The sequence below is a fragment of the Megalops cyprinoides genome, chromosome 7, assembly GCF_013368585.1.
Source record: "Megalops cyprinoides isolate fMegCyp1 chromosome 7, fMegCyp1.pri, whole genome shotgun sequence".
NCBI lineage: Eukaryota > Metazoa > Chordata > Actinopteri > Elopiformes > Megalopidae > Megalops > Megalops cyprinoides.
In genome coordinates, this window is record NC_050589.1 from 27,485,794 (window position 1) to 27,499,390 (window position 13,597).

The 13,597-nt window shown below is 41.8% G+C and overlaps 1 protein-coding gene across 1 annotated transcript; it reads right to left on the reverse strand.

Annotated features, from left to right (window-relative positions):
- Positions 1-774: 774 nt before the first annotated feature.
- tnni1a (troponin I type 1a (skeletal, slow)) lies at positions 775-12,193 on the reverse strand. Its single transcript, XM_036533095.1, has 9 exons — positions 12,105-12,193; positions 9,482-9,515; positions 8,171-8,177; positions 7,711-7,752; positions 7,281-7,412; positions 5,819-5,908; positions 5,515-5,691; positions 3,220-3,328; positions 775-1,125 (listed from the first exon to the last, which is right to left on the reverse strand). Exons 2-8 carry the CDS (start codon positions 9,493-9,495, stop codon positions 3,224-3,226), a joined length of 567 nt encoding a protein of 188 aa, XP_036388988.1. The 5' UTR covers positions 9,496-9,515; positions 12,105-12,193; the 3' UTR covers positions 775-1,125; positions 3,220-3,223.
- Between the last annotated feature and the right edge of the window lie 1,404 nt (positions 12,194-13,597).

Genomic DNA, 13,597 nt, shown 5'->3' on the forward strand with positions numbered 1-13,597 from the left:
ATAGCTGGTCACGTTCCTGACAGAATGAGTTCTAGTTATGTAAATTGCCTTATAAAGGCTGAATCGATGCTTTAAAATGTGGGCTGGTTTGTAATGGGTTTCAGTGTGCATTGTCACCTTTCAAAGAGGAAGGGGTGTGGCTGAGCGAACCATTAAGAGATACACCATGTCTAAAAGGGAAGAGAAGAGCCAAAGCAAGATGGAATTTAATATAAAATGGAAAACATTGGTTTAAGACAAAGGAAGCCCTCAAATTAAGTCTTCCCTGTTGTCTGATGTCATTCAGTGACAGTCATTTGTTTCATTCTTTTTGTTCATTGCTTATTCTCATGTATTTATTGATAAGACATTTAGCCCAGGTAAAATATCTGAATTCACATACCAAGCATCAAAGACATCTATCTGTCTTTTGGGGGTGCTTTAGTCAATGGTGTGCTTTCAGTATGTCCAGCTGACTACTTTCCCTGGGTTTCTTTTCAAAAGACTAACTGAAAAACAAGACGACACAACACCTAACTGCCAAGCCGCACTGAAAGATTGCAGGTGTGGAGAAATTGTGATAAAGGCATGAAGAGTCATCGGTCTTTGTTTATAGAAAAACATTTTATTAGTTATAGGACATCAGCTGATGCAGCAAACATACGACCACTTTCCACTTATATGGCATGCAAGTGCTCTAAATGCTGTACTGAAGGATAAGAGCACATAATGTCAAAACACTTTGTGAGGCAATCCAGTTCTCACAGATGATAACAGACATATTTTACATGCTAATATAATGTATGATGTATTAGTGTCCTGTGGACATGAAAATTCAACAGGTCATGCAGTCTGAGTGCATATTTGACTATATTGGATTCTAGCGGGGCTTAAGGAAACCACAGAACCTTCTATTTCAGTAACAGAATAAAGACCAGAGCATTCACATCACAACACATCTGAGACACCAGAGACTGCTTATACAGGAAGAGAAATAGAAGCTGTCACTTATGGCTATGAATTTCAGACTGACATCAGATTAGTGCCAGGGAACCAAGTCACACTAGGTGCATGGCTTCACTGATTTGTTGAGAGAAGCAGAAGGGTGGAGATTAGGGTCTCTGCCACATCTTTTTTCCGCAATACCTGTGAAAGAGAGGACAATAAATCAAACCCAGGAAATGCATGAGCATTAACCCCACTGAATTAACTGTCTGAAGCTGTCTCAGTGGTAATGCATATGCATGTAATATCTATAGTACTATATGCATATAATGCATATAGTACTATAGACACATTGGGTATGACCATGTAAAAAAAAAAAAACATGTTTATGGTTGTGGTATGACCAGAGTCACTTTCTGTCTCAGACCTCTGGACAATAAGGTTTGAAACCAGATTAGATTCCTGTCCAGTATCTATGGAATTAAACTGGTTAATATTAAACTCAGATAAAATGGAAGCCTGAATATCAGCAACCCAAGCTGTAAAACCGCAAATACCTGTTTTTTAGGCTGTATACATGAAAAAATACTGGCAGCAGTGTGCTTTAGAGGTTATGGCACTGGACTAGAGGGACAAATCCCTGGTATGACATGATAAGTAGATGACAGTTGCATCCTCGAGCAAAATTGTTAACCTCTATTCCTTCCTATCCATCTGTGGATGCTGTGTCAAAAATGACAAAATGGAATCCATATACCCTCTTACAAGTCCTTTATGAATTCACAGTGCATTCCAGTTTGTGTTATAACAATAGTTTGCTGCACAGCATACTCCAATTCATATAATGGGTGTGTATGTTGATGTCAGGTTTCATCAAATCAAATTATTGCATCATACAATTTTATTTATTTTCTTAGCAGACACCAATCATACAGATTATTTGTATATTTACTCTGGTAATCTGTAATGCTAAGTGCTTTGCTTAAAGGTACAATGATTAAGCCCCACTCAGGAGCTGAATCTGCAACCTGTAATTCCAATTGCCCAAACACCAAACCAAATCACTGCCTAATACAGCTACTTTATGTTGTTTTTTTTTCCATTTGTGCATTGTGTATTTTTTACACTTTATCGACAAGTACTACTATGACCACCCTTTAAAATGGAATGTGGCAGTATATTATGTTGTATCATTATGTTGTGTCAATAAGTTGAGCAGAAATAGTCTTCAGAACTTCCAGCACAAGGGACAGAGAGTGTTCTGGTGAAATATGAGATCAAGGTCTACATGCTAGTGCAGTTCCTGTGTCATAAAAGGACTGATCTGTTTGTTTAATCCTGTGAATATTAATGGATGTTGATACAGGCTTGACTGGTAGCTGGCGATCAGTGTGGTAACAAGATCGACCAATGGGAAGCCTGCCTGCAAGCAATAGTGTATTTCTATCCCTGCTGCAAACTGCTAAAGAGGTCCATGGCAAGTCTGGAACAGAATACAGAGGGGTGCCAAATTACCTGGTCGTACGTTAGAAAACACATCAAACCTGTTCCTTGGAGGGACTTTTGGGGATTTGCCCAGTGTTCTTTTGATGACAATATTTCCAACACTCTCAATGAAAAGGGAGTTCCCCAACTGAAAATGAAACCATGTGTGGCTGTTTTTAAGATTTTAGGAAAATAATGAGGGTGTGGGCTTTCATTTTTACAGATTTCATTTGTACTTGAGCATGGTATGAGTGTTATGGCCTGGTGGGGCTTTCATCATTGGGCGTGACTCTTTGCACCAGCGAGTATTCTAAATTGAGTCAAGGAAACTTGCTATTTAACGTCTATTTAATGTATCTGTTTTCCCTTACCCTGCCTAGCAAACACATATCTAAAATATGATACGTGATTATTTAGGAAATAATCACCCTTTTTCAGTTGGCTGTCTACATCATAAATGATCATCATATCATAATCTGAGTGATGGTCCAATCACCTCTCTTCATGATGTGACATGTATGATTGACAGAACAATGACCAATTGGATACATCTTGTAAAATACAGGGGGATGAGTGAGGAGGGTCAAGCGTTAAGAGCATGACCTTTTACAGACACTGCTTTTTCGATGTGTCTTCAGAAGGATAGGGCCATGTTTTATTGCTTTCAGGAGCTGCTGTAAATAAACTGGATCTACTAGAATTGCTGTGGATGGTAAATACAGGGGTGTGTGTCCAAGCACCCTTCTTGTTGACCATTACCTCAATATTGCCATACAAGTGATGTATGACAGTCACATGACCTCTGCTCACCTCCTCATTGGGCAGGTCCCTTTGCGGCATCAAACATCTTCTTCCTGCCTTCCATGCCAGACATGGCCTCCACATTCTTCCTCCAGTCGCTATCCTCCACCGGCCTTTTCTGTGTGACAGAAAGAGAGAGAGATAATGAGAGACAGAGGGAAAGGGAGATACAGCATGGGGGAGGGATGGAGGTGGAGAAAGAGAGAAAATATGAGGGAATTGAAGGAGATAAAGGGAGATAGAGCACAGGGAGGGATAGAGAAAGAGTCAGAGGAAGGTAGGGAACAAGAGAGAGATAGTGTGGGGTTGGGAGATGGAGACCCAGAATGAGTGAGAGCCAGGGAGCTTCCAGAGGTACAACAGGCCCCTCTGCCAGGCCTCTATTTCAGCTAAACCCTTCACATGGCATTACCATTGTACGCATAACTATAGAACAAGATGGTTACAGAAGACTTTGTCATCTCTCCACACCCCTTTCCAGTAACCATTCAGTCACTGCAGTTGGGGCTAATAGTCAAAGAGGGAGAGATGGATACATATCCCCAGCTTGGGTTGAATCATTGAGATCTCACACGGGCTCTTCAATGTGCATTTGCAACACATGGAAAGGAAGCTGTCTCCCGCATTCAGATGTGTGCTTTTAGCATAGTTGCTTCTAGGTGTTCTTATTGTCTGTTGAATTCATATTCCAATAACACTTCCTGAGAGTTTGATTGTGTAGAACATCTCATCATGCCATGCATTTAGACAACACAGCTAACCGCATTATATGGATGGTTATCTATCTCTTCCTTATCTTATTTAGGTCCTTCAATGGCTGTCAGATGTCTCTGAGGACCTTGAAGCACAGCCATTGTATTATTGTAAATCATAACAAGTTGCAGGATGGTTTGCTAGAAAACAACGTTAGAGAACAGGATTTTCTTTCTTGTGCGTTCATCTGTGGAGTAGCATCGACATGACACAAACAAAACATTTCTCAGTCTACATCCCCTCAATGAAAATGTAATACTGCTTTTGAAATAAATCTCGGATCACTCTGAAACAGCTCTGTAAAGTGACGTTTGTCACTTTACAGAGCTTTCTTTAACAGTTTTTATTTGTCTTGCTGACAAAAGCCAGATCCGCAGAGCTAGCAGGGGAGGTGAGATCTACGGTCGTACTGGTTTGACGAGTTACCTAAACCCTCTCCACTCACATTAGACAGCTGATCAGAGGAGCCCGCATAACGCAGACAAAACAGGACCCGACAGGGAGGGCTGGCTGAGAGGCCTCCGGCACAAAGGCCCACCTCAGAGTCACAATGCGCTCATTGTCGGCCTCCGTGGATCTCGCGCGGCCGCCGCCCGGGATTATCAACGACACCATTTCCTGTCAAGCATCAAAAAGCCGCTTCCAGGCTCCCTCTGTCCATTAAAAGCTCTGCCTGTGCTGCACCCAGCTGTTCTACACCCTCCCTCTGCTGTTGAAAGAGCCTCAGTGGCTGATGTCATCCATGTTTCCCACCTTAAGGTGAAACTGAGGGCACTCGAGGGACAAAGCTTGACCTTTCCTCTGTGGGAGGTGTTCAGTTCAGCTGTTGCCCTGCTCCTGTAGCTTCAAATAAGGGACATGCTGCAGTGTTTTCCCTCCATTTTATATCTCAGTGGAAGCACTTGAGTGAGATTGTATGTTTTTCACTAAATGCTATTTATTAAATTCATATACTGTCCTCCTACAACTACAAAGGTGAGGGTAACAGCAACCTATCTGTGCGATCCTAACACTGCACAGTTTCACCCAGGGAGTCACAGTTGCAATGAAGTGTAGCATGAGGGATGTTTTTTGTGTGGATTTAAAATGAAGTTCAAACAGTTCACGTTCAAAAGTTCACATTACCCTGTTGCTCCACCCTTCCTCAGAAGAAATTATTGAAACTATTGTGAAAAGTCAACAAGTCAGCAATGGAATTTTACCACAAAGAAGCAAAAGGCAGCCCTCAACATTTTTTCAGTGGTGCATGCTGGGAAATATCATGCAATTCCTCATGTATCCTGTAAGTCGTGTCTTATTTACAATATTTCCGTTATTATTATTATTATTATTATTATTATATTTACCATATTCTTATAGAAATTTGCCTTATATCTAATACTAACCAAGCAAAGTGTCATTCCTGTTTTATCACCCTGCTCAAGCTAGGAAATATGCCTGGCTGGTGGTTTTTTAAGCAACTAGGTGTTTCAGCTTGCTCACACTGGTCATATCTTAGCTGTGAAAACACGCTTTTGATACTGTCCCATGTGGAGGCCTGGAGCGACCCACCTTCTCGGTGTCCTCCTTCTTGACGGACTTGAGGTTGGCTCTTAGGTCCATAGACACCTTGTGCTTGGAGCCCAGCAGCGAGCGTAGGATAGCATCGGCCGACACCCTGACTCTCCTCAGCGTGGGCCTCTTGAACTTCCCTCTCAGGTCCAGCACCTTGATGCTCAGGTCTTTGATCTGGGAGGAGAGGTGGCGTGGTAAGGGTGTGAGGGAGGGGAGTTCACTTAGTCAGCTGGAAAGAAAAAAACTAAACCCATTGAAATCTGGCTTGACGGTGCCACTGAACTTTCCCCCAGTACTGTACCTCTCTGGTGTTGAGCATGACTTTGGCCTCGATGTCGTACCGTTCCTCGTCCACCACGTCAATCTTTGCGTGCAGCTCCCGACAGAGCTCCTACCAGGGAGAGAGCAGCCAGCGACAGGGAGAAAACATGCAGTTAGATGTGAAAAGGCTTGGAAGAGGTCTGGAAATCAGGCTACTTTCACTGCAGAGCAGCCAACAATGCACTGACAGTCTGAATATTGGCCCCGCTATGTTTCAGAGGATTCATCAAATATTTGTCCGTGCTCTTCTTTGTTTAATCAGTGCATTTCCATCTGGCTCTGCCCAGGTTACGTGTGATGAACACTGGAATTTGACACATAATGGGTTTTGTGTAAAGAGCGGTGTTCCATGCCAGCGATCGTTACGGATAGGTTTCCTGTCTGTATAAAACCCTTTGCTGACTGAAGAAAAGTGCTTCACAGATTTTTATGAACGATGAATAATATGAAAATAAATAAGACCAAACGAGATGTTAAATCAGCAAATCAAAGACTAAATGAAGTAGCCTTAGTGCCTGGCTCTGTCTTCATTGTTATCCCCTTACTTGCAGGAAATGTCTTTGTACTTAGTGTACCAGTTCGGCAGCAAGCTTAGGGCCCCCATCAGGCAAAGAGAAAGAGAAACACAACACAACGATCATGTTTGAATTCCAAAAATGACTGTTGGTGCAATTGATGCGCAGCTACATTTGGCAGCATGTCTTGGTGTATAATTAAAAAATGTGTTAAAGATCATTGTAATGTCACTGCAGTGAACCGAGCACTTGGCTGGAACGATACCCAGCATGCATATTGGGTCATAAGGCCCAGGGCCGGGAAACATCGGCTTACTGAAATGGCTACTAGTTTAGACCTGTGGCTGTGTTGCACAGGCGGTAGATAAGAGCTGCCTGTCCAGTGAGTTTGCTTAACTAAACTACGGAGCAGTTTTCATAGCAGGTTTCCAGTAAGAGTTGCTGTGTTATGGTGCACCTCCTTAAATGGTCCACTTTTTTGCTGGAAATCTTTCATTATAAATAACATTTCTGTTTGTCTCATTGGCTGTGTTCTTTTGTGGCATTGAAACTCCAGGGGAACCCACCTACGTATGTACCACAATCACTAGGCCAAGATGAAAATAACAACACAGTTGCCATGTAAATATTCCCAGCAAAGAAACTTGCCCAAACATTTCTGTAGAAATGAACTTCCTTTCAACTCCATAGTCAGCAATTAAATGAATGTTTAGGTTCAGTGAATCATCTGTTATTGATTAACTGGCCTAATATGTTCCAATCATGATTGGCATAAGCTGTGGTGATTAAGCAGCCTTTAAACCCAGCTGTGTCTGAGCAGAAGGGAGGAGTGTGGGAATGGAGGCATGGAAGGACTGAAGGTGTGTGGCAAAAGGGAAAGTGCCTGTGGAGACAATGGTGATGGGGGGGGGGGCCTTGCACTGTTACCTGGAGCTCGGAGAAGGACAAGCCGCTGGTCTTCAGAGGGGGCGCTCTCTCCGCCAGGTACCTCTGCTTCTCTTCTTCCTTGTCCACAATCTCCTGCTCGAGTTCCTCCTTCGCCTTGGCCACCATCAAGCTCTACAAACACAGAGGCGCACACACGCACACACACAAACACAGACACGTACACATTTTACAAGGGAGCTTAGGAACATTTTACAAGATTTTAAGCACCTTGTGGAAAATAACACGTGTTATTTATTTTTGCCTAACGTAGGCATCAGCACAATTTAGACAGGCCCAGCTCTGTGCTTTCAATAAGCTCTGCTCACCCTCCTCTGGCAGAGATATGAACTGCACCTTCAGGAATTGTGGGCTGCCAGTACTTCTTATCTCAGATCTGGTTTTTAATTACATTAGTTATTTTCTTACTCACCTTTAGCATGAGCTTGCGGGACGCTGAGATTTTGGGCTTTCTCTGGAAAAAAAATAATGACACAGAATTACCAGCATAAGCACTGAACAATAATAATGCACTAAGTGACTTATTTTGATCTTTGATAAGCTCAAAACAAATATGGATCCTGCTATGCTATGACTATTGTGCAATCAATACCAATTATGTACAATGTATTTTATCTTTTCCATGCTGATGATACAGAGACAGTTATGTAGTGGCAATGCTTATAAATGGATACCATCAGTAAAATAATATCTTATATACTTCACAGTGTGTCATAACTTTTACATTGTTGGAAAGGGTAGATTAACATCAGAATCCATGAGCAGTATATACCTGTAAGTAGGTTACAAAAAAGTAAGTGCATTACAAATGTGTGTGCCCATATGCAACTACGGAGGCCACTGATAGTGATGTATATTTATATAAATCTTACCTCACGCCTGTAAAGGAACAGAAGGAAATTGTTAGACTGATAAATTATCAGGACATTACTGTGATTTCTAAAAAGTCTTCCTGTAAATTCACTTAAAGCTATGTGCCTCTCAGTGATTTTCAGTAAAAAGTAATTATCATTTGAAAATAATGTCCAGCTTTTTAAATTTCATACACTTTGAATGAAGTTAGTGGAAACACTAGAGGAGAAAAATGCTAAATGGAATCTGATCATTGAAGAAGGTCAAATGCAAAATTTGTGGAAAAAGCTTCTGAGAAATAAATTGTTTAAAAATAGATATATGAAATGTATAGTTTAATCACTGAATATCAAAGGTATTTCCTTGCTTAAATCTTCAGGACTATATTCAGATTTAGCTGGCAATATGACACCACATGTAATAAGTGCTTGCTAGTTCTGTGAAAATAATAATTATAGTAACCAACCATTTTTATATTTATAAATTGTCACGGATTGCCCCTCATCATCTTTTACATGAAATATCATCACCAAATGAAAATATGTAATTATTATAAACAAGATTGAGGAATATCATCAATTTTTACTGTTATTACATGTGCATGTGTGCAGACTGCTTCGTATGACTTTTGGTCCCTGCCATGCCCAGTCTTGTCTAATATGGTCCATAAACACACATTCTTACATAACTTTGACTGGGCTCACATTTAACACATTTGTTGTTAGTAGTTTCTAAGCATGTGTAACATACCACTCCTCTCAGCTCATAATGGCTGCCAAATGCATTTTCACACAACAGTAACCTTTGACAGCGTGCACTCATTTGAATCTACTTTTGGCACATTGGACTGTAGATGCAGGAATAAGCAATATCAAGGCTGGAGGACATTGGTCACACCCAGCTAAGCTCAACAGAGCATGTGCTTCTCTTGTCTCCAGATGACCTTTATTTTATTTTCTGAACAAAATCCTTAATTCATTTCAGGCTGGCATTCACTCACTTACCCAATCTTCTCCGCATATCTCAGCCATTGTCTCTAGATATACTCTTGACTGTACCTCAGAATCACCAGCTGTTTGTCTTGAAATCCTTGTGGTTGCCTGCAGCCTAGAGTTCCATCTATTTTTGTGTTTTCATCTCAAATATCCCATGCATTGTAGTTTCATGAGACTCCTTGTATTGTGTTTCAGAGCTGTCAGTATATACTGCATGCTTTTTTGATAAATGTCTCATGCACTCTATGTTGTATAATATTGCACAACAGCTGCCATTTTAAATGCCTCTAAGATGTTGAGGGGTGATCTTAAGTAGACAGAACACAATATACTTACACTTGTTCTGGCATCGTAGTATTGGCTGCTGACCCTGGAAGACAAAAATAAGTCCTTTTGTCTCTGGGCTTGACCAGCCAGATGAATTGGCAACTTTATTAGATTCTCAGCTGTTGGAAGAATATGCGCTCAGTCTGGCTCAAGTTGCAGCTCCCATTATTCTTTAAGTAAGCTCTCAACAACACTAATAAGCAATGAATCATAGGGCAATGGACGGACTGAGTGCACCTCCCAAAGCGCATATTCTAAAAGTTAGAGATTCCAAGCTGTGGTCTTCCAGGGGAGGAGGGGGCTTGTGTCTGATGGGCCTCCCTACCAAACATGTGTGCTCTGTGCAGAACTGTTGAAATCACTAATCCTCTTATAACTCAGGAGGGACCATAAATGCACTGAACCAGTACAATGTATGCTAGATCAGGTGAATAAATACCTGGCTCATCTGAGAGCATGCAAACTCTCTCACCATCAGGGACAGGGATGCCTACTCCTACATGAATACTCATACTGTATGTCCATACAGCATTGGGCTACGATGTTTGTTCATATACGGTATATATGGTATCAGTTAAATGTTTGGACACACCTACTCATAAAGGTGTTTTTCTTTATTTAAACTATTTTCTATGTGGTCCATTTTATTTGAAAATAATAGTAAGGACATCAAAACTATGAAATAACACAGATGGAATTATGCAGTGACCAAAAAAGCATTAAACAACTCAAAACAATCTTATATTTTAGATTCTTCAAAGTAGCCAAAAAAGTATTTTTCTAAAATTACATTTTTTTGGAAAGAAATTCATACTGACTGTTCACTATTTATATTTGTCTAAAAAACAAATTTCAAGCATTTAACCATAAGCCTTAAGATCAAAATGTCTCCGAATGCATGTTTTCCATTATCTTAATCAAGTGTGTCCAAACTTTTGAATGTTATGACTGTAGGAGAAATGCATGGATTCCAAAAGCCACCTCAGTTTGACAATCAGTCCTTGTGGATTCCATGGTTGAAAAACCTGCAGCAGGGACTGCAGGGACTCTGGAAATGGGTGCGTACTTTGATTTAAGAGCACTTGTCGCCTGTGGTCTGATTCCCCCATAACAGCACACCCCAAAAAAGAACGCTAGGGCAGACACAAAGAGGCATTACGGGGTGGGGTTAGAGGATGCCCGGGGCCTTAGGAGAGCTTCAGAACGATAGTGATCATAGCGGCCCCCGATTTCTCCTGCGGATTAACCAGTCAGCAGGAATTCGGAGCAGTTCGGCTCCACAAATAGACCATGGATCAGAGGGAAAGGATGCATGGGTTTCTGTAGCCTTTATGGATCAGGATCCTGTTGAGATAGCCAAACTTGAGCAGAAATCTGAGTATGGCAGTTAGGCACAGGAAAGAGCCCATTGTCAGCCCTGCTATCTCAGTGTGGGGTGTCTCTGCAGTGTAGAAGCCTGTGCGGCATTCTTGAATAGCCACGCAAATGTTCATCTATGGACCAACTTCTTTCTATCAATGCAAGCTACAGATGTATGTGGTAGAAACACAATACCATTAAGCACACATAGGTATTTGAAGTGAATGAAAATTCTATTGCAGTTTGTGATAGATGATAGTGATCGTGATAGATCAACACATATACTGAATAAGCTCTTATTTAAAAGTTGCTGTAGTCTTACAGATTTTAGATGACACCTCACTCAGTTTATCAAATCAAGGGTAATGCAATTGAAAAATGCATGTACTGTAATCTGCAAATGAATGGTTTCATATTCAGATTTTTCTGAGAAATTGTTAGCATAACAGGGCTAATCAGATGATGATATGTCAGCATTCCCTGTGGAATGAAAAGCATCCACTTTGTAGCTTGATTTTCATCTACTCTTTGCAGCATGAGTTTCCTTCAGTGAGCACACCCTCCCATCCGCGATTCACCTCTTTTGTATTCCATGAACTTACTGAATTGAAGTGGAACTGACCCTGACTCTGATGCATACAGAGGGAAATGCCTTCCAATTGATCTCTTTCAGTTTTGGCATATATTGTAAAGCATATAGTACTGTACATGGTACATGGATATTTTAACAGATTCAGATCATTTCCAACTATTTCATCATTCCAAATGCACTCAAATAGCTTGTTTGAAATGTTTGCCTTTTTTGTGTTTCAAATGCAACACACATGTCTGGTTAAAGTGAGGCTTACAAATTAGTATAGATAATTAGTAAATTAGTGTAGATATTTTGCTGTTGGCCTTAGAATACCAGTAAAAGAAGAATGAATATTTTTACGGGGTTAATAAAACACAAGCAATGTCTCATATATACTATATGATGTCATGACTATGGTCCTAGCATTGATCAATGCAAATAAAATGAGCAATGATGATGTCTCAAAGCAAATTATTGGCTTGGATGCTGAAGAATCTATTCTGATCCTGATGACAGACTAAAATGCTTCCAGAACTGCTGATGTTGGCTGAAACATTTATGGTAAATCAAAGCTCTCAGGTCCAGGTCCTCATTATTACCCCCACTGTCATTATCAGAGAATTCAATCCATTCCCGCAGTGAGCACTGTGGCACAAAGATGTCTCTGGAAAGCAGTCTTAACAAGCAAAGGCATCCTACCTGTATGGTGCGATCACTGCTGTGGCTGAGGCTTCTGCAGGCAGAGGATGGAACAAAGATGAGGTGAAAGAATGTGGCTGGACTATTTAACCCAGACTCCCATTGTCTTCCCCGTCCACAACTGGGTGGTATTAATAGAACGACCCACCCCTGCACACACACACACACACACACACACACACACACACACACACACACACACACACACACACACACACACACACACACAAGCGCGTGCGGTGTGGAGCCTTTGTCATCCAACACCTGAAATGTTGGAGCTTCCAACGCCAGCAATGGGTCAAAGCCCGTCTCTCCGCACCTGCTGATTATGGGCTGCCTGGAAGGCCGGGGGCCTAACGCCTCTCCCCTAAAATCTTTCTGCCCTGGTCTGAGTCCAGCGGGAGCACAGACCAGCTGCAGCCAGGCCTGGCCCTTATCTCTCATGAAGAAGGTCTCTTAAGTCCCATTTGTCCTTTTTTAACAGGGGAAGGGGGAGGTTATTAGATTGGGAGTATTCAGTTCTACATCCTGAGCAATGGTTTCCTGCATGTTTCAGCATTCACTTCAGCGATCACCTGGCATACTAGGTGAGCTGACTTCCAGTGCAAATTATGGTAATTCAATTACATTATTGACATTTAGCAGATGTTCTTATCCAGAGCAAACTACACAGGTTACAATTTTTTACAATTTTTTTTACAATTGTTATCCTGGATATTTACTGAGGCAATTCTGGGTTAAGTACCTTGCCCAAGGATACAACAGCAGTGCCCCAGCATGGAATCAAACTAACAACCTTTTGGTTACTAGGCCTGCTCCTTACCACTATGCTATACTGCCGCCGAGTGATCTCAAGCAACTGGTGAAAGGTGCCTCTAGGATTGCCAGTACAAGTTGCTGTCAAGTTAGCACCAATCAGTTAATCAGTTTGGCCTGAAATGAGTAGAAACCCACCTCTACCATGTTGTTCTCCTCAGCTCCTTGTGGCCAATCACACTCCGCCTCGTCATTATAGCCAGGGCACAACTGAGAGTGTAATCTGCCATCCTAGAGCATGAATTGTCATTGTCACATTGTGAACAAATCATTACCTCCTATGCTAACAAAGTACATCCTCTCCCTGTTGGGATATAGGTGAAGATCTAGTGGGAAACCAATGTTTTCTCATTACCCATTAACTGGCCACAGGTGGCCTGCAGCTGTAATTGTCAGTTTGTGTGGGTGACTGGGTGAGGGTATGATCGTTATCGTCGTACCGTCGCTAGCATTGCGCTGGATTGAGACCTTAAATGACGGAGCCGTCTCGAATGCCCCGTAATCAGCGAGGTGTCGGGTTGCCCTCTGAGGAATGGAAAAGGCCCCGAGTAATTGACTTGTTTACGAGGCTCGCAGCGAGGCCTAGGAGCCGACGGGAGGAATGGGGGAGCCTCGCCTGGCCTTTCAGACTCAGCCTGGCACCAGCTGACACCGCCACTCGCTCTGCATGCGTGTGT